Raw genomic sequence first — 20812 nt, 5'->3', positions numbered from 1 at the left:
GTCCCTGCACCCCCGTGAAGAAGAGTAAGATGGTACGTTCCCAGCTAAGGCCATGACTGTTGTCTCCCTGCACACATAATATTGGTGCAGACTGAACCCCACCCCCTTCTAGAGGGAGAGGAATGCAACACTGACACTGTACACACAGACTGAGATTGTAAAACGACTGTTGATGTTTGTGTGGACTGTTGCTGTTTGTGTGGAGAGAGGGGAGGTGTCTGAGAGGGAAAGTGATATATGAATTGATGTCAAGCTGGGTTTTCAGCAGGGCCTCTCGATTTACTCTTTAGTGTATTAGCACTGCACAATCCTCACATGCACAGTAAAATAATGCAAACACAATAGTTCCTCAATTCTCAATGCAAATACACTTGATGAATGTATACACATGAACTGCGAACGTACAAACTGGAGAGATGCCCATTGTTTTCATGCTTTCCAATTAATGGTCTGTATTGACGGAGTTCAAATAAAGTTATCCCAAAGTACAGACTGCTTATTTCACATCAACTGATACGTGTCAAAACAATATATCAGATATATGCCAGGTATGCTTTATTGACATATAACAACTTAGTATAGAGAAAAACACACCCCTGAAGTCTAGCCTTCATCACCACCATCATCTTCATCACTTCATCCACCCAGTGCCCCCTCCCTGTTGCTACCCTGGCACGCAAGTGGCCTCTCCAAATCAAATATTAACCTCCCCTTCATAAATGTTTCACCCGCAGACAGCTTCCTTCTGGTCGAGTGCGGCAGGCAAGGGGCGGCTGGGACACAACTTTCACCGTCTCCCCCTTCTCTTTTCCTTCCTCCCATCCTCTCATTTCCCTCACAACATCTATCTCAAACCTGACGTTTTTGCAAAGGCATGACCCTTGGTCCTTCTGTGGCTCAGTTGGTAGAGCATGGCGCTTGTAACGCCAGGGTAGTGGGTTCGATTCACAGGGACCACCCATACGTAGAATGTATGCACACATGACTGTAAGTCAGCTTTGGATAAAAGCAGCAACACAAAGCTAAAAATGGCATATATTTATTATTTATTATTATTATATTATGACATAACAGATACCATATAAGCACTAAGCAGTCATAATTAGCTGACTAATTTGACACAGTCATGACTATGCCAACCTAGCCATTGTTTTGTTTTTTCATCCAATATTTAAAACATACAATATACTCGCAGTGAAGCCGCTCAACAACTACATCACATTAGTCAATTAACAGACTCCCATCCAGAGCGACACACAGAAGCAACCAGGGTCAACGCCCTGCTCAAGGGCACGTCGACAGATCTCCCACAAGATCAAAAACGGGGACCTGAACCAGCGATCCGTCAGCCCCCCCCCCCACACACACACACACACACACACAGTTCCCCAAGTGCTGCCCCTCAACCATCCGAGACCCCCCACACACTCCACCCCAGCCTAGCCGTTGTTAGTGTGCATAGAAACAGCACTGCAAGCAACCTGGCGATCTTATATTGACATAAAATGATGTCACTTATGTAATATCATGCTAATAACAGTGGAAGGATCAAGAAAAGTGTTACCAAGAGCTCCTATACTAATTCAAGGACAAATCCGTTCTGCCTCCGCAGATATGGACAAAAACACAAGTTCCTAATCAATATTGACACAAGAAACCACTTTGCACTGATATCACTTCCTTTGCAATCAACCAATGGAAAGAACACACCCCTTAGAGGTCAATGGCCAAACAGTTTTATGGGCGCCTATGGTTTACCTGGAATCACAGTCAGAGCAAAACAACACCGTAATCTCGGTATCACTGATCAGATAAAGAGCGATTGAGCCAGTGGAAAGCACACTACAAAGTGATCACATAGCTAGATACGCATTGATCAACAACGACATATGAAGAGTGGAATCAGTCCCGTTCTGCTCTTTGAAGTGGTCAGCCGTCCAGCGCAACGGCAAAACACAAAGGTTGCATCCAAAACCCCCCCTACTCCCTGTCTAGTGCCCTACTTTTGAACAGAGCCCGGGTCAAAAGTAGTGCACTACACAGGGAATAGGATGCCATTTCAGACGCATCCAGAGACTGGGTTGTTTGTCATAGGGGTTAGCTTCCTTTACTTCCATGGGCACCCACCCATATCCATGCCGGTTATGTTAAGACTGTAAGCTGAACCGGTATTTCTACGCAACAGAGCCAGACACAAAGGACTACTTACTAATACGTCTGTAACTGGAATGAAGTTGAATCGTTTAAAAAAAGGATGACAGAGATGGAGAGAGAGGCGGGAAAAAAACAAGTCAGGAGACAGAAGGTGCATGAAAGAGCAGGAAATAACAGAGAAAAGGGAGTAAGAGAAACACACTGAATTGCTATAAAAGGAGACTAGCTAGAGGAGGGTAGAAAGTGAGAGACGCAGTGAATGGGTCAACCCACAGATGGCACAGGGAGCAAAAGCAGGAGGGAGGGAACAGATTTAGATCAGAACAGGTGTGCACCAAGGTAGATTGCCAGAAGAAGGACAACCAAGAGATGTACAGAGGTTTAGGGCACGTGCCGCGGGCTAAGAAGCTAATGTCAACACGGGACCAGCTTTAAGGCACAGCTGTGTGTCGGCCGACTGGCTGTGTACCAGTCTGACCTGTGCTCTGCAAAGAAGACGGAGTGAAAGGAGGGTACAGCCTATCCTGCCTTATGAAGGAGTAAGCCATTCAATCCTATGGGGACATCGCGACTCTGGCACTGACTGTACCCCCAGTCCAAAAGCAGCTTGAATGAAAGGAGAGTACAGCCTATCCTGCCTTTTGGGGGATTATTCTCACTATCTTATTGGAATCTGGCAACCCTAGTATCCCTGGCACTGTACCCCCAGTTACGATCACCTTGAATGAAAGGAGAGTAGTCTATCCTGCTTTATGGGGGATTATTCTCACTATCTTATTGGAATCTGGCAACCCTAGTATCCCTGGCACTGTACCCCCAGTTACGATCACCTTGAATGAAAGGAGAGTAGTCTATCCTGCTTTATGGGGGATTATACTCACCATCTTATTGGAATCTGGCAACCCTAGTATCCCTGGCAGTGGACCCAGTTACGATTGGCTTGAGTGAAGGAGAGTAGTCTATCCTGTTTTATGGGGGATTATTCTCACTATCTTATTGGAATCTGGCAACCCTAGTATCCCTGGCAGTGTACCCCCAGTTACGATTGGCTTGAGTGAAGGAGAGTACAGTCTATCCTGTCTTACATTCAATCTTATGGGAACCTACATGGCAACGTACCCCTAGCAATGATCGGCTTGAGCGTAGGCTTGAGCGTAGGGCCGGAACAAAACCTGTCTCACGATACTCGTTAGTATCTAGTATCTTGGCAAGGAAACAAAACACAGAGCGGATTTAACTTATTTAGGAAAACAGTCCTAATGTTGGAAACGAACATCATTATGGTGTCATCCAGAGTCACAAGTATTTATTTTCCAAGCTATAGCACAATATTTTACATACAGCAGGTTGGTAAATATTGCAATACTGGTATCGCCCCAGCTCTACTTTAGTGAAAGGACGGTATAGCCTATCCTGCCTAATGGGGGAGTTAGCCATGCAATCCTATGGAAACCTGGCAACCCTAGTACTGCACTGATGAGGTCAGAAGTTGAAAATGTTTAACTAACACTAAAAGGTTAACACCAATTCAGACTTCTGTGCCAATGTGAAACGAATGTCAACACGTGAAATCCGGTCGCTGTGCCCAACTCAAGCTCTGTATGCCTCTCCTAATAACATAGCCCGCATCAGATACAAGAAAATGCCATCTTTGATGATATCATAATGTCAGACAAGACTGGCATATCGCCTGTTTAGCCGGCGCCCACTTGTTTTGTTTTGCAAATGCATGGCAACGTATATTTGTATCTATTCAACCTTTATGTCACCAGGCTGTCCCATTGAGGTAAAACCTGGCCAAAATGTTCAACCAATCTTAAACGCCCGTCTCTATTTGAGACCTCCGACTTTCACACTAATTAATAACCTCTTCGAGGGTGTCTCTCTAAAGATTACACCAAAGGCCACAAATACACACAGCAAACCCCATCTCTGCGCGTTCAACCTGTCACCTTTCTTACACCTCTCTGCTCTCGACTATGCTCACAAAGACATCTTTCAAATGTGCCCTACTGGTGGGTGGCTAAGACGACCAAGTCCTACACAGTGACGAGAGTACGGTCAGTCTCCCCGCGACGTCTAAAGAGCAGTCAGTGCTCGGGGCCAAGCCCTTTGTGAAAGGCTACTGTTAAAGTCAGTTCAGAACTGGAGGTGCAGAAGGAAACTGATTACAGCTAAGAGGCTAATCGGTTTATTGGCATTTGGCATCTGTGGCCCCAAGCATCAAGGGAAGGGATGTGGCTAGAGGATATGACACCTCCCCTAAAGTCACCAGAGGGAGGAGGGCGAGGAGCTTCTGTTAGCTCCTCTACTAAACAGACCATACATACATGTGTGTACTATTGTACTGTACTGATAAATGGAGATTCGGATATTATAGTGTCCCGTTAGGGTGATTATGACAAGTGGAGTAGCATTGTAACAGTCGGCAGCATGATCATGTTCAGTGTTGGATTTGGGTAAACTCAGTGTTTGTTACGTTAGATTGAGGGATACAGTATGCAGGCTTCCATGTACCGAACCAATTGTTTCTCCATAGAATCAGACGATCTTGTGACTATGATCAATTTCACCCATATCTGTCTCCAGCTCATATTTGAGCATTTACCTTTTATAACATTACCCCATTAAAACGATCACAATATTATTGCAAAAACATTCACAAATCTCATTAGATTTGTTTTTCCACATCTACGTAGGGGAGTCAAGCGAAAACACTTTGTTGAAAGGACAATTGAAACAGATATCATCTTCAGACAGACCTTAACTCGGGATTCTGCGTCAGACCGATAGGAAGAACGTTCACCTCAGATTTAGAGTTTCTTGATAAACTAGCAGGAGTTTACCATGGTTGTTATATACGGTACTTCCTGTTGGCAACGTGCCGCCAACCAAGCCCTTTGGACCCATTCCACCCCATCCAACTCCAATCATTTAGTCACCGCTCCTGTGTGGTTCTATTATGAGTGTGCTTTTCAAAGTGTGACTTAAACACACCAGGATAAATTGGTACAATATCAGATATATTATTGCGGGACATATTGCTACATTCACAATCAATGTCTTCACTTGTGGACACTACTAATGCATTTCTCTGTGTTGAGACGTCTTATTTCTCCCAATTGTGTTTGTCTCACAGGCAAGGAGTCAGACCACAAGCTCTTCAGATCCACACCATATGGATGACCTGATAATGGTAAAAGAGAGAGAGATTATCCCATCATTGTTGTACTATAAAGCCTAGTGATTAAAGGATATGTGTAATCTGTGTACAAGTTTCCATTGACCAATTCCAAAGCATATGTGAGGGGTCAATTCACAGTAGGACTTTAAGATGGAATTGCTGTATGCTAAAACATTTGACGATAAAACACTAGTGGGCTGTTCAATTCCGGTCCTAGAGGGCCGAAACATTTCTTTTTTTTTTGTTTGAACTTGGTAGTTAATTGCACTCACCTGGTGTCCCAGGTCTGAATTAGTCCCTAATTAGAAAGAGAGGGCGCAAAACAGAAGTGTTTTCGGCCCTACAGGAATAGCCCTGCGGCTATCAGTGCATATTCGACCGAGGTTGTGTATTGACTTAATTTTACCAGGTTAGGACACCAGGTTACTTCCGACTAGCTTGGAAAGACAGTACCGTGCAGTACCGAAGAGCCCTTACTGCTGCTCGATCATCCTACTTTTCTAACTTAATTGAGGAAAATAAGAACAATCCGAAATTCCTTTTTGATACTGTCGCAAAGCAAACTAAAAAGCAGCATTCCCCAAGAGAGGATGACTTTCACTTTAGCAGTGATAAATTCATGAACTTCTTTGAGGAAAAGATTATGATTATTAGAAAGCAAATGACGGACTCCTCTTTAAATCTGCGTATTCCTTCAAAGCTCAGTTGTCCTGAGTCTGCACAACTCTCCCAGGACCTAGGATCAAGAGAGACGCTCAAGTGTTTTAGTACTATATCTCTTGACACAATGATGAAAATAATCATGGCCTGTAATCATAAGAGCCTCTAAATGACTTAAATGTAAATGTAAATGTAAACCTTTAAGCTGCATACTGGACCCTATTCCAACTAAACTACTGAAAGAGCTGCTTCCTGTGCTTGGCCCTCCTATGTTGAACATAATAAACGGCTCTCTATCCACCGGATGTGTACCAAACTCACTAAAAGTGGCAGTAATAAAGCCTCTCTTGAAAAAGCCAAACCTTGACCCAGAAAATATAAAAACTATCGGCCTATATCGAATCTTCCATTCCTCTCAAAAATTGAGAAAAGGCTGTTACGCAGCAACCTACTGCCTTCCTGAAGACAAACAATGTATACGAAATGCTTCAGTCTGGTTTTAGACCCCATCATAGCACTGAGACGGCACTTGTGAAGGTGGTAAATTACATTTTAATGGCATCGGACCAAGGCTCTGCATCTGTCCTCGTGCTCCTAGACCTTAGTGCTGCTTTTGATACCATCGATCACCACATTCTTTTGGAGAGATTGGAAACCCAAATTGGTCTACACAGACAAGTTCTGGCCTGGTTTAGATCTTATCTGTCGGAAAGATATCAGTTTGTCTCTGTGAATGGTTTGTCCTCTGACAAATCAACTGTAAATGTCGGTGTTCCTCAAGGTTCCGTTTTAGGACCACTATTGTTTTCACTATATATTTTACCTCTTGGGGATGTTATTCGAAAACATAATGTTAACATTCACTGCTATGTGGATGACACACAGCTGTACATTTCAATGAAACATGGTGAAGCCCCAAAATTGCCCTTGCTAGAACATTTACATTTACATTTAAGTCATTTAGCAGACGCTCTTATCCAGAGCGACTTACAAATTGAAGCATGTGTTTCAAACATAAGGAAGTGGATGGCTGCAAACGTTCTACTTTTAAACTCAGACAAAACAGAGATGCTTGTTCTAGGTCCCAAGAAACAAAGAGATCTTCTGTTGAATCTGACAATTAATCTTAATGGTTGTACAGTCGTCTCAAATAAAACTGTGAAGGACCTCGGCGTTACTCTGGACCCTGATCTCTCTTTTGAAGAACATATCAAGACCATTTCAAGGACAGCTTTTTTCCATCTACGTAACATTGCAAAAATCAGAAACTTTCCGTCCAAAAATGATGCAGAAAAATTAATCCATGCTTTTGTCACTTCTAGGTTAGACTACTGCAATGCTCTACTTTCCGGCTACCCGGATAAAGCACTAAATAAACTTCAGTTGGTGCTAAATACGGCTGCTAGAATCCTGACTAGAACCAAAAAATGTGATCATATTACTCCAGTGCTAGCCTCTCTACACTGGCTTCCTGTCAAAGTGAGGGCTGATTTCAAGGTTTTACTGCTAACCTACAAAGCATTACAATGGCTTGCTCCTACCTATCTCTCTGATTTGGTCCTGCCGTACATACCTACACATACGCTACGGTCACAAGACGCAGGCCTCCTAATTGTCCCTAGAATTTCTAAGCAAACAGCTGGAGGCAGGGCTTTCTCCTATAGAGCTCCATTTTTATGGAACGGTCTGCCTACCCATGTCAGAGACGCAAACTCGGTCTCAACCTTTAAGTCTTTACTGAAGACTCATCTCTTGAGTGGGTCATGTGATTGAGTGTAGTCTGGCCCAGGAGTGGGAAGGTGAACGGAAAGGCTCTGGAGCAACGAACCGCCCTTGCTGTCTCTGCCTGGCCTGTTCCCCTCTTTCCACTGGGATTCTCTGCCTCTAACCCTATTACAGGGGCTGAGTCACTGGCTTACTGGGGCTCTCTCATGCCGTCCCTGGAATGGGTGCGTCACCTGAGTGGGTTGATTCACTGATGTGGTCGTCCTGTCTGGGTTGGCGCCCCCCCTTGGGTTGTGCCATGGCGGAGATCTTTGTGGGCTATACTCAGCCTTGTCTCAGGATGGTAAGTTGGTGGTTGAAGATATCCCTCTAGTGGTGTGGGGGCTGTGCTTTGGCAAAGTGGGTGGGGTTATATCCTTCCTGTTTGGCCCTGACCGGGGTGTCCTCGGATGGGGCCACAGTGTCTCCTGACCCCTCCTGTCTCAGCCTCCAGTATTTATGCTGCAGTAGTTTTGTGTCGGGGGCTAGGGTCAGTTTGTTATATCTGGAGTACTTCTCCTGTCCTATTCTGTGTCCTGTGTGAATCTAAGTGTGCGTTCTCTAATTCTCTCCCTTCTTTCTTTTCTCTCTCGGAGGACCTGAGCCCTAGGACCATGCCCCAGGACTACCTGACATGATGACTCCTTGCTGTCCCCAGTCCACCTGGCCATGCTGCTGCTCCAGTTTAAACTGTTCTGCCTTACTATTATTCGACCATGCTGGTCATTTATGAACATTTGAACATCTTGGCCATGTTCTGTTATAATCTCCACCCGGCACAGCCAGAAGAGGACTGGCCCCCCACATATGCTCTCTCTAATTCTCTCTTTCTTTCTCTCTCTCGGAGGACCTGAGCCCTAGGACCGTGCCCCAGGACTACCTGACATGATGACTCCTTGCTGTCCCCAGTCCACCTGACTGTGCTGCTGCTCCAGTTTCAACTGTTCTGCCTTATTATTATTCGACCATGCTGGTCATTTATGAACATTTGAACCTTGCCATGTCCTCCACCCGGCACAGCCAGAAGAGGACTGGCCACCCCACTAGCCTGGTTCCTCTCTAGGTTTCTTCCTAGGTTTTGGCCTTTCTAGGGAGTTTTTCCTAGCCACCGTGCTTCTACACCTGCATTGCTTGCTGTTTGGGGTTTTAGGCTGGGTTTCTGTACAACACTTTGAGATATCAGCTGATGTACGAAGGGCTATATAAATAAATTTGATTTGATTTAGATAAGAGGACAGCATGTTCTCAACCCTGAAATATAAGACACGCCTCCAAAGAGGTACATGCAATAGCTTTGGGAGTAGGTAGCCCTGGTGCTGAATGGCGCAGGTACAGTACATCAATTTGAGTATTTTTAAGCATCAGTTCCCGTAAGGGCTGAAAGTAGAACTCATTTCTTCCCGGTATGGGACCTCCTATATGTGCATGCATTTGCACGTGTCCCCCAAAAATGTATGGGCCTAAACATAGAATTAAATATAGAATCCCAATCAATTTAAAATGATCTTTGTGGGCCGAGTCATAAAGATTTGTAATTTAACTTGAAAAATGTACGACCTTTTATTGTGGCATAAACACAACCAGTCATGATGTTTTGATCTGATTGTCAAACAATGACTTCAAAGCTGGGCTGGAGGAAGAAATCATAAAGCCACGGGACTATTTTGTATTTTTTACGAGGCATAAAAACTAGACAGTATGTTATGGTGTCGGGTGCATTTTTCTGACATGGTTTAGGTCCACTTGTAAAAATCTATGCCAAGGCACATTGTAAAAAAAATGGTTTGCCTCTTGGGCTTCCAACGGGGTTCGGCCCAGCACCTGATGCACACAATTGTCCAGTAATATTGATTTATTATGCAGTTGATTAAGCAGTTAACCAATCAAGACAGGGCCCCCCTGCTACCCACATGGGCCCCCTACCTCCTTCTCCTCCCCACATCTGACGATTAGCAGAGCAGCAGCAGGCAGTCTACACTCATTGACAGCGGGCTCCTGAGTCCTCCTGTGGTTGGCGGTTGCAGTAAAAACAAAAAGATATACAGTGTTTCGGAAAGTATTCAGACCCCTTGACTTTTTCCACATTTTGTTACGTTACAGCCTTATTCTAAAATTATTTATAAAAAATAAAAAAATCCACTTATCAATCAACACACAATACCCAATAATTGTCCCCTATTTTATACATTGTAGAATAATAGTGAAAACATCAAAACTATGAAATAGCACATATGGAATCATATAGTAACCATAAAAAGTGTTAAACAAATCTAAATCTATTTCATATTTCAGATTCTTCAAATAGCCACCCTTTGCCTTGATGACAGCTTTACACAGTCTTGGCCTGGAATGCATTTCAATTAACAGAGGTGCCACCTTAAAGTTCATTTGTGGAATTTCTTTCCTTCTTAATGCGTTTGAGGCAATCAGTCGTGTTGTGACAAGGTAGGGGTGGTATACAAGATAGCCCTATTTGGTAAAATACCAAGTCCATATTATGGCAAGAACAGCTCAAATAAGCAAAGAGAAACGACAGTGTATCATTACTTTAAGACAATATAGAACATTTCAAGAACTTTGAAAGTTTCTTCAAGTGCAGTCGCAAAAACCATCAAGCACTATGACTGGCTCTCATGAGGACCGCCACAGCAACGAAAGACCCTAAGTCGCCTCTGCTGCAGAGGATAAGTTCATTAGAGTTACCAGCCTCAGAAATTGCAGCCCAAATAAATGCTTCACAGAGTTCAAGTAACAGACACATCTCAACATCAACTGTTCAGAGGAGACTGAGACTCAGGCCTTCCTGGTCGAACTGCTGCAAAGAAACCACTACTAAAAGGACACCAATAAGAAGAATAGACTTGCTTGGGCCAAGAAACAAGAGCAATGGACATTAGACCGGTGGAAATTTGTCCTTTGGTCTATTGTCCAAATTGGAGATTTTTTGTTCCAACCGCCGTGTCTTTGTGAGACGCAGTGTGGGTGAATGCATGATCTCTGCATGTGTATTTCCCATCGTAAAGCATGAAGGAGGTGGTATTATGGTGTGGGGGTGCTTTGCTGGTGACACTGTCTGTGATCTACTTAGTATTCAAGGCACACTTAACCAGCATGGCTACCACAGCATTCTGCAGCGATACACCATCCCATTTGGTTTGGGCTTAGTGGGACTCTCATTTGTTTTTCAACAGGACAATGACCCAACACGCCTCCAGGCTGTGTAAGGGCTATTTAACCAAGAAGGAGAGTGATGGAGTGCTGCATCAGATGACCTGGCCTCCACAATCCCCCGACCTCAAACAAATTGAGATGGTTTGGGATGAGTTGGACCTCAGAGTGAAAGAAAAGCAGCCAACAAGTGCTCAGCATATGTGGGAACTCCTTCAAGACTGTTGGAAAAGCATTCCAGGTGAAGCTGGATGAGAGAATGCCAAGATTGTGCAAAGCTGTCATCAAGGCAAAGGGTGGCGACTTTGAAGAATCTCAAATATAAAATATATTTTGATTTGTTTTTGGTTATTATTCTACAATGTATAAAATAGTCAAAATAAAGAAAAACCCTTGAATGAGAAGGTGTTCTAAAACTTTTGACCGGTAGTGTATATATCACATTTACATAGTATTCAGACCCTTTACTCAGTACTTTGTTGAAGCACCTTTGGCAGCGATTACAGCCCTGAGTCTTGGGAATGACGCTACAAGCTTGGCACACCTGTATTTGGGGAGTTTCTCCCATTCTTCTCTGTAGATCCTCTCAGGCTCTGTCAGGTTGGATGGGGAGGGTCACTGCACAGCTATTTTCAGGTCTCTTCAGAGATGTTCTATCGAGTTCAAGTCTTGGCTCTGGCTGGGCCACTGAAGGACATTCAGAGACTTGTCCCGAAGCCAATCCTGCATTGTTTTGGCTGTGTGCTTAGGGTTGTTGTCCTGTTGGAAGGTGAACCTTCGCCCCAGTCTGAGGTCCTGAGCAGGTTTTCATCAAGGATCTCTCTGTACTTTGCTGCGTTCATCTTTCCCTCGGTTCTGACGGTCCTTCTGTAGCTCAGTTGGTAGAGCATGGCGCTTGTAACGCCAGGGTAGTGGGTTCGATCCCCGGGACCACCCATACGTAGAATGTATGCACACATGACTGTAAGTTGCTTTGGATAAAAGCGTCTGCTAAAATGGCATATATACTAGTCTTCGAGTCCCTGCTGCTGAAAAACACCCCCACAGCATGATGCTGCCACCCCCATGCTTCACCATAGAGATGTGCCAGGTTTCCTCCAGAAGTGACGTTTGCCGTTCATCAGACCAGAGAATCGTGTTTCTCATGGTCTGAGAGTCCTAGGTGCCTTATGTCAAACTCCAAGAAGGCTGTCATGTGCCTTTGACTAAGGAGTGACTTCTGTCTGGCCACTCTACCATAAAGTCCTTTTTGGTGGAGTGCTGCAGAGATGGTTGTCCTTGTGGAAGGTTCTCCCAACTCCACAGAGGAACACTGGAGCTCTGTTAGCGTGACCATCGGGTTCTTGGTCACCTGCTTGACCAAGGCCCTTCTCCCCTGATTGCTCAGTTTTGCCGGGCGGCCAGCTCTAGTTAGAGTACTGGTGGTTCCAAACTTCTTCCATTTAAGAATGATGGAGGTCACTGTGTTTTTAGTGACCTTTAATGCTGCAGACATTTTTTGGTACCCTTCCCCAGATCTGTGCCTCGACACAATCCTGTCTCTGAGCTCTACGGACAATTCCTTTGACCTCATGGCTTGATTTCTGCTCTGACATGCACTGTCAAGACCTTGTGCCTTTCCAAATCATGGCCAATCAATTGAATTTACAACAGGTGGACTACAATCAAGTTGAAGAAACATCTCAAGGATGATAAATGGAAACAGGATGCACCTGAGCTCTATTTTGAGTCTCGTCGCAAAGTGTCTGAAGAATACTTATGGTCAATGTTTTTTGTTCTTTATAAATTTGCAAAAATTTCAAAATAACTTTTTACGCTTTGTCATTATGAGATATTGTGTGTAGATTGATGAAATTTATTTTTAATAAGGCAGTAATGTTACAAAATGTGGACAGGGGATGTGGTCTGAATACTTTCCGAATGCACTGTATATATTTTAATTTTTGAAATACATTTTTTGTTTTGCCTCTTGGGCCAACCATGGTCCTGGGCCCTGGGGCTTCTGCCCTGGTAAGCCCCTGCATTAATCCAGCCCTGCTTCAAAGGACTGTGTTTCTAGGCTACCCGTGAACATTTATCCACGTAACATATTTCCAGCTCCACAAACAGTGGTGAATTGGAAGAAACATCTGTTACAAGAAACACCAAAAAAGTATAATAACATTTGCCGTTTGTCATTAGTCTGAATTTAAGCGTCCACTGCTGTCCACTTGCGTCTCGGTGTCAGCCACTCATGACTGCCTTGGAAAAATGTCTGTGTTTTCGTCAAATCACATCGCAATTTGGAGCGTAGGCTATTCCAGACATTTTCAAGTCCATCCGCAAATATTTCATGCCTCTGACATGTGGTAACGATAAATAATGGTGTAATATAGCCTACAGTTTTCTTGACATTTTATTTGAATAGGCTCATGTTCTACCGGTAAGAAGTACTCACACTATTTATTTTGCTGGGACACCCTACCGGACCGCCTAAAACTCAAGCCAGCGGCTGCACCACATGAGTCAACTCATCATTGTATTTAAGAAGTTGATTCCCACCAATCTAAGTTGGTGAGGTGATTAACTAGTAAAACAGGTGCAGTACATTTGTCACACCAGTACCAGAGTCTTCTCCTGTGTTCGATGCCTAGCGTGGACAGAGTGGTGGACTTACAGAAGTACTTGAGCGTCTCTTCTATCTGATCGTGCGTGAGTCCCAGGGCGACCTCCGGGGGCAGCAGAGGGGTGTGGAGCCAGTCGTCGTGGTCGTAGCCAAACATGCAGTCCGCCCGCAGAGTGTAGTTAGGCAGTCCCTCAGACAGCAGGCTCACTATCTCCACCTCACTGTCGCCACCTGAACAAAGTTCTGACCGTGGAAAGGGAGGGCGGGAGGTGTATGAGGGTGTGGCAGGGGAGATATGGGAGAACAAAAAGACAGCATTCATCCCATTGGATTGAGCGCTCTGAAATATACAAGTCTCTGCTGCCCCCCTGAGGCACTGACTGGATGACACAGTTCCCACTCACCACATTATAATGCATTACATTAAAAACATGTAATTGAACACTGTTCCTGGATGCAGGATGATAGTCCAATCTAATGTCCCCTGCAATGCTTCTAAGAGACCCATCTCCCCACTAGCTTCTAAGAGACCCATCTCCCCACTAGCTTCTAAGAGACCCATCTCCCCACTAGCTTCTAAGAGACCCATCTCCCCACTAGCTTCTAAGAGACCCATCTCCCCACTAGCTTCTAAGAGACCCATCTCCCCACTAGCTTCTAAGAGACCCATCTCCCCACTAGCTTCTAAGAGACCCATCTCCCCACTAGCTTCTAAGAGACCCATCTCCCCACTAGCTTCTAAGAGACCCATCTCCCCACTAGCTTCTAAGAGACCCATCTCCCCACTAGCTTCTAAGAGATCCATCTCCCCACTAGCTTCTAAGAGATCCATCTCCCCACTAGCTTCTAAGAGACCCATCTCCCCACTAGCTTCTAAGAGACCCATCTCCCCACTAGCTTCTAAGAGACCCATCTCCCCACTAGCTTCTAAGAGACCCATCTCCCCACTAGCTTCTAAGAGACCCATCTCCCCACTAGCTTCTAAGAGACCCATCTCCCCACTAGCTTCTAAGAGACCCATCTCCCCACTAGCTTCTAAGAGACCCATCTCCCCACTAGCTTCTAAGAGACCCATCTCCCCACTAGCTTCTAAGAGACCCATCTCCCCACTAGCTTCTAAGAGACCCATCTCCCCACTAGCTTCTAACAAGTGCTGTCCAACATGAAAGTGAACCCCATTATCCAATCCCTCATAAACCGTCTACTACATTCATTAACTGTGACCTACCTGTGAGGGTGGACACATCATGGCTTCCCCTATCCACTCTTTCCAGGAGGTCGCACTCCATTTTAAGGCCCTCATATAGGGGCAGGGTCTCTGCATCGAGGCCCCCAGACGCCTCCCCCTGCCCCCCATAAAGGGAGAGGGTCGACAGGGGGTCCAGTGGGGAATGTGGGGGCCAGAAGAAGAGATGAGGAGGAGAGGGAGAGGGATGAGAGTGGGACAGCTTGACTGGGGCCGGGGTGTTCAGGGTGAGGGTGGAGGACTCAGGGCTGGTCCCTGTGAGGGACTGAGGCCCCCTGGTGGATCAGGGAGAAACAGCAGGCTGATCGCACATCTGGTACCAGGGCTGGTCTGAGAGAGGGAGAGAGAAAAAAAAAGTCTGAGTGTTGCTAGGTTTCCGTCCAATTTGTGACAGATTTTCATGCGAATATTCTAAAATCCGCATGAAAACATGTTCCCAGCAAAGATGTGTTTCCATCTAATTGACTTGTTGCAGATGATAGGTGTGTGATGACGTAATGCACATCAAAATACATTTTGCAGTTAAGTTCCCATGTACTGAATAAAAAATACAAGTTAAATGAGTTTCCATCGCATGTTCAACTCTATTGATGGGTTTATCACTAAACAAAATTGCGTTAAATAGCGAATGTGGCAACTCTGGTATTGGCACGTGCACTCTACCAACACCGCACAGGGCGCAGATACTCCGACAAAAAGGGTAAGATTATTTTTATTTGTCAAACGGCAGTCAATCATTGATGGTCATGTCACCAGAATGAGACCCTTGATATTTATTGGAAAGCTCATTGCTTTTCACTTTCACCACCCTGTGAAGTTCATGCGTGACTCCAAATTTACTTTGACATTGTGGTTATTATATCAATATTTGCATAAAAGCGCTTCAAAACGACATTTCTCGCATAATTAATTTTGCAGACACAAGAAGATCCCACCTTGTCTAGTTTATTTTTGGAAAGTTTACTGAAACATTTTCTGTTTCCATCAGTCTTGTCATTGCATTGTTTTTTTTTTTATCCGACATGTACTTTACTCGCATAAAAAAGGTTGGACGGAAACCCGGTTAGAAAGATTCATTCAAACCGATCTTTAATTCTTCATCATCATAGTATTTTACGTTTTAGTACGGAATGGCATAACATTAAATGTTACGTTTTGAACATGGGAATGGCATCAAATATGAACGTATCAAGAAAACTCTCGTCCCTTTACTGAAATGTATTTCACCAGTTTTTCCAGGTGAGACACTGAAATGATGCTCTCGTTTTCTATAACAGCCTGGTGAAAAGACATACAGATATAGGTCAAGTTTAAGATCATTATTTTTGTACTTTAGACACTTGAACCACAACTTTACAAGCATCTTCATCTTTTTAAAGCCATGTACAGTGTGTCATGCATGCTCCAATTGTCTCACTAGGCTTGGCCTTTCCCCAGAGATTTTAGGGTCAGAAAGCTAGAGTTACCCTAGCTACACACAGATCAAGTTACAACCCGGGGCACAACACACCACCTTATGACATTTAAACCAACACAGTTACTAAACAAAGCTTTACGAGGCATAGTAAAAGTACTGTACATTCCAACTGTGTGCTAAGGCTAGCTGCAACCTGTATTAAGAGTAAATGCTCATTCTTTCTGTTTACGAAAGCAAAGAGAAACAGCTAGCCTTAGCACACGGTCCTAGTTGGAATGCACAGTACTTGTATTATGCCTCACCTCATTTCCTCTTTGAATTACGTCACTAGCCAGGCTATTCAGTAACAGAATGATGTCCCTCTTCATAAGGTATATCACTTTCACCTACATGTCCGCCAGGAAATGCTGCGGGCCATCGTTCTGTAATTGAATAGCCTGGCTAGTGACGTAATCCAAAGAGAAAATTAGGGGGGCGATTCAGGACATTCTAACAATGGGCAGCAAAGTAGCCTTAGTTTATTGATGGAACTCTAAACAATTGTCACATCCAGTTTTGTCATATTGTGGTTGTTAGTGTTTGGATACATCAGACCTCCGCAGTATCAATGCCAGTAAGTAAAGGACAGTGGATATCATACAATACATTAGCTATGCATTGCAGTCTGAGTCAAGGACATATTATATGAGGACTATTGGGTTAACAAAGCACTGACCGTGCATGTGGGTAGACAAAACATGTGACACGCGCGCACACACACACACGAGAGAGACAGATGAGACAGATGAGAATGACAATCTCTCCTCCTCCTTCCTCCCCCTCTCCAACCCCCTTAATTAACTGAGTGTATTGCTCTGGTCACTCCTGCCACATCCATCCGTCCACTCTCGCCACTTACAGCTGTCAGAGGGAGCAGCAGGGTCGTATACATACTCTAGGTCTGGCTTTTACTGTATCCACCCCCCACCACCATGATGCATAATGTCTGGTAGTCCTGTAGCATGTCGTGTCTATTGACAAGAATGATAAGTAGTACTTGTGTTTTCACTAGGATGCTAAATGAGGGTGCGTGGATGCAGTCCAAAATATCATGTTATTATACAATTATAAATGTCTTACTACCACACCTTAAAGGACAAATAAAAAGATATTGAGGGGAATCAATTGGCATTTGGTAATGGCACACAAACAAACCTGCAGCACACAGTCTCACACACAAAACAAATGGAGCGTGCCCATGCGCACACACACACACACACAAACAAAGACACATCATCTCTTTATCTGTCATATTTACATGCTGCCGAGGCCAAGTTGGCAGGCATTGTATTGTCGTCACATTGTGGGTCTATTATCTACCCAGCCAAGTCTTGTAATCTTGTCTTGTAATCCCATTTAAAGGGGGTCACCAGTGGGCATGGTTATTGGCCATCTCCCCCTGTCTCTTTCTCTGTGTGGTTGTCGTTGGGCCAGGCAGAATGCCAAGGGAAAGACCCTGTTACGCTGCCCAGTGTGCCCACTGTACAACCCTGGGCTCCACCAGGCCCTCGCTCGCCAGATCAGCCAGCAAATTAACAGTCCAGAGAATCCACAGGAGCTGTGAGAAAACAATTGTCCGGTTCCCTAGACAAACACACAGTGGGGTGCGGAAGGCTGGGCCACTAAGGACAAAGCCAAAAACATATCTGAGGATGTGTTCTGTACAGTACATCCATAAGGATATAATCAACCACGCAGGCTATTTTCTGTGTAGCCTACACAAGTTGCTCTTGAGAAATGTGGGAATGCACAGCGGTATGCTACGTGGTTTAACTCAAACAAGGAAAGTTACTTCAATCTGAATTTCAAGGATCGCAAACTACTTTCCTAATGTAAATGAGAAGTTAAAACGTTACCTTAATGTGTTATAGTTGCAAAGGGCACGTTCATCCAAGATGAGCAGTGCCAAAAGTAAAGGAATAATAAGGCAGGTATAAGTGTAACTCTCTAACTCTAATGGATGTTATTCTGAGGCTGACTGACCTTCCAGAGGTCTCAACGTTGAACTCGTCAATGCCGGGTTGGAAGAGCCCGTCTTAGGTGCTCTTTGGCCGTTCAGAAGGGGTGTGTACATGTGTGGAGTCACACAGGAACAAGAGAGGAAGGAAGGGCAGACGAGGGTGCTACAGAAAGAAGCGAGGTAGGGCGGGAGGGGTAGAAAACAGACAGTGAGGAGGGACACTTGCAGGGTACAGTACTTAGGCAAGTGGGAAGGGAGGGGGTAGGAAAGAGTGGGCAAACTGAGTTGGAGAGAGAGGGCACAGGAGGGAGGAAAGGGGCCCTTGAGAGAAGAGTACTTAGGAAAAGAGGGAAGAAAGAGATGAATGGGTCACACTCAATTTAGCCTGTCACCACCAGACTGAATAACAAATCAGAATTTGCAAACCGGCTGAGAGGGAGAAGCTTGTCAAATGAAAATCTCGGCTCTAATTGGCTGAGGGCCAAGGACTCTGGACCCATGGTCGCCAGGGCAACAGTTTGGTCATGTGACTCTGCCAGTAGGGATTTTATTCAAATGGTAAGTACATAATTATTCAACTTCAAGGTAGAAGCTTGTACTTTATCCACAAACCAGAGAAAAGCTCTGTACTAAAATTGGGCAAGATTTACAAGACCCTTTGCACTAGAGCGAAATCTGCACCTCCCAGAGGGAACAGGAAAAGCTAGGACAATCAAAGTCAAACAATATAAGACATCCACATAACAACAAGAAAGAGGAAAGTAAACCTCTAAGATCGCTTTAGTAAATCTAAGCCAGATCACCCCCCACACAAGCTAATATACAATGCATCAGTGATGAAACTTGTTTTCTGAACCCAGACAGGGCTTCCATCCAACAACTTCAGCGTTCTTTCACTGAGGGTGTAACTGACCCCATAACTGGCCTCATTTACTTCAAGTGGTGCCACACTGTCCATTACTATGGTGGCCAGGGAGGGGCAGCGAGGGCACTATGGGATAATGAGATCAGATAGATAAACTAGTGCTTGAATGATACCTTCCATTTCATTATTTAACACTACCATGAGATAGCAGCCTATATGGTCTCTCCTGATAGGCTTAAATCAAGGAGCTGACCAGGCCAGCAGGCACACGAGATTTAGTTATGGGTGACGAGATTAGAGCCTTTCTAATGATTGGGGTTCAGGCTAATTATAGTGGCCTCATATAGGAGGAGTGTTGCTCCCATATGGCTGTGTCTAAACTTGACAGTTAATGTAGTTTTTGTATTCTGATCATGGAATTCCGGACACATCACGCGTCTACACCTACATTTAAAATGTGTCCACCATGTGCACATTGTGTCCGGATTCCCTTTTCCTGCACTATATAAAAATGCCAGTATGCATTCTGCATACGATAGAATAGGCTAAATATGATAATAACACAACAACAACTGATGGCAGTAGCTAACTACTGTAGCTAACTAGCCGGCTAACCTCTGTAGCAAGCCAGCAAGCAAAATGAAAGGGATTGCAAATGGGTTAGCATAACTCTAGCCAAACACAAAATAATTGTTCTAAATATGAACTAGCTGGATAGCATTTATGAGGCCAGAAAATATGTTCCACACATGCTAGGAATGTCTTTTCTCCGACGTTATAATAAATAAACATTTTAACATCTTGGCCATGTTCTGTTATAATCTCCACCCGGCACAGCCAGAAGAGGACTGGCCACCCCACATAGCCTGGTTCCTCTCTAGGTTTCTTCCTAGGTTTTGGCCTTTCTAGGGAGTTTTTCCTAGCCACCGTGCTTCTACACCTGCATTGCTTGCTGTTTGGGGTTTTAGGCTGGGTTTCTGTACAGCACTTTGAGATATCAGCTGATGTACGAAGGGCTATATAAATACATTTGATTTGATTTGATTTGATCATGAAAATGTGCCTCTCAGTCCCAAAACATACATTCTCTGGAGACTCATAGCGGAGTGCTGATGACGTCACCCACTGTGTGCGCTTTTGGTCGCCTGACTGAATCCGGACTAAGGCGAAACCCACACACATACACACACACAATGCATCCCTGACCACCTCCTGAAGTTATCAGACCACAATGCATCTAGACCCGTCTTTTCAATACGATCTTCGTATTCTGATAGCAGAAGTTGCATGTAAAGTGTCAAGTGTAGACACGACCATAGAGAGGGGTCCCCCAAAATAGAACAGGTAACATTAGTTCCTACTAGGTAGGCCTTCAAACTCAATTGCGGAAAGATACTGAAAACCCACCAAACCTCTGAGAAAAGACAAGAATTAGTCAACACGCTATACTAATAAAAAGCAGGAAATGAACTATTAAAATAGTTGATGGCCTATGATCCAGGAGGAGTAAAAGGCCTGAGTAAGTATGTAAATACGATACGCATCTCCGGAGCCAAGCAGCCAGACAACATGGGTTGAAGTCAGTGAGGAGTATGCAGAGACATGTAGCTACTACAGTCTCATTTCAAACAGCTGAGCTAATGCGATGACCTTAGCCACTGTCTCATGTTCAGAGATAAGCTTGCTGTGTTGTATCAGTTGAGTATCTAGACACAGTGTTCACTCCCCAAACAATAAATAATGCCTACGA

General features: G+C 44.4%; 1 protein-coding gene across 49 annotated transcripts in view; it reads right to left on the bottom strand.

Moving 5' to 3' along the window:
• Positions 1-20812, bottom strand: part of LOC118364898 (trafficking kinesin-binding protein 1-like) — a 47192-nt gene that overhangs the window by 17225 nt on the left and 9155 nt on the right. For all 49 annotated transcript variants that reach the window (XM_052490480.1, XM_052490491.1, XM_052490461.1 and 46 more), the window contains exons 3-4: positions 14764-15111; positions 13587-13778 (exon numbers count right to left, since the gene is read on the bottom strand). In XM_052490480.1, coding sequence (XP_052346440.1) covers positions 13587-13778; positions 14764-14824 — 253 coding nt within the window. In that variant the 5' untranslated portion in view covers positions 14825-15111. The remainder of the gene's footprint in view (positions 1-13586; positions 13779-14763; positions 15112-20812) is intronic.

Source organism: Oncorhynchus keta, chromosome 32, assembly GCF_023373465.1.
Source record: "Oncorhynchus keta strain PuntledgeMale-10-30-2019 chromosome 32, Oket_V2, whole genome shotgun sequence".
Lineage (NCBI taxonomy): Eukaryota > Metazoa > Chordata > Actinopteri > Salmoniformes > Salmonidae > Oncorhynchus > Oncorhynchus keta.
The sequence above is the reverse complement of the archived record's forward strand: the minus strand, read 5'-3'. Positions and strand labels throughout refer to the sequence as shown.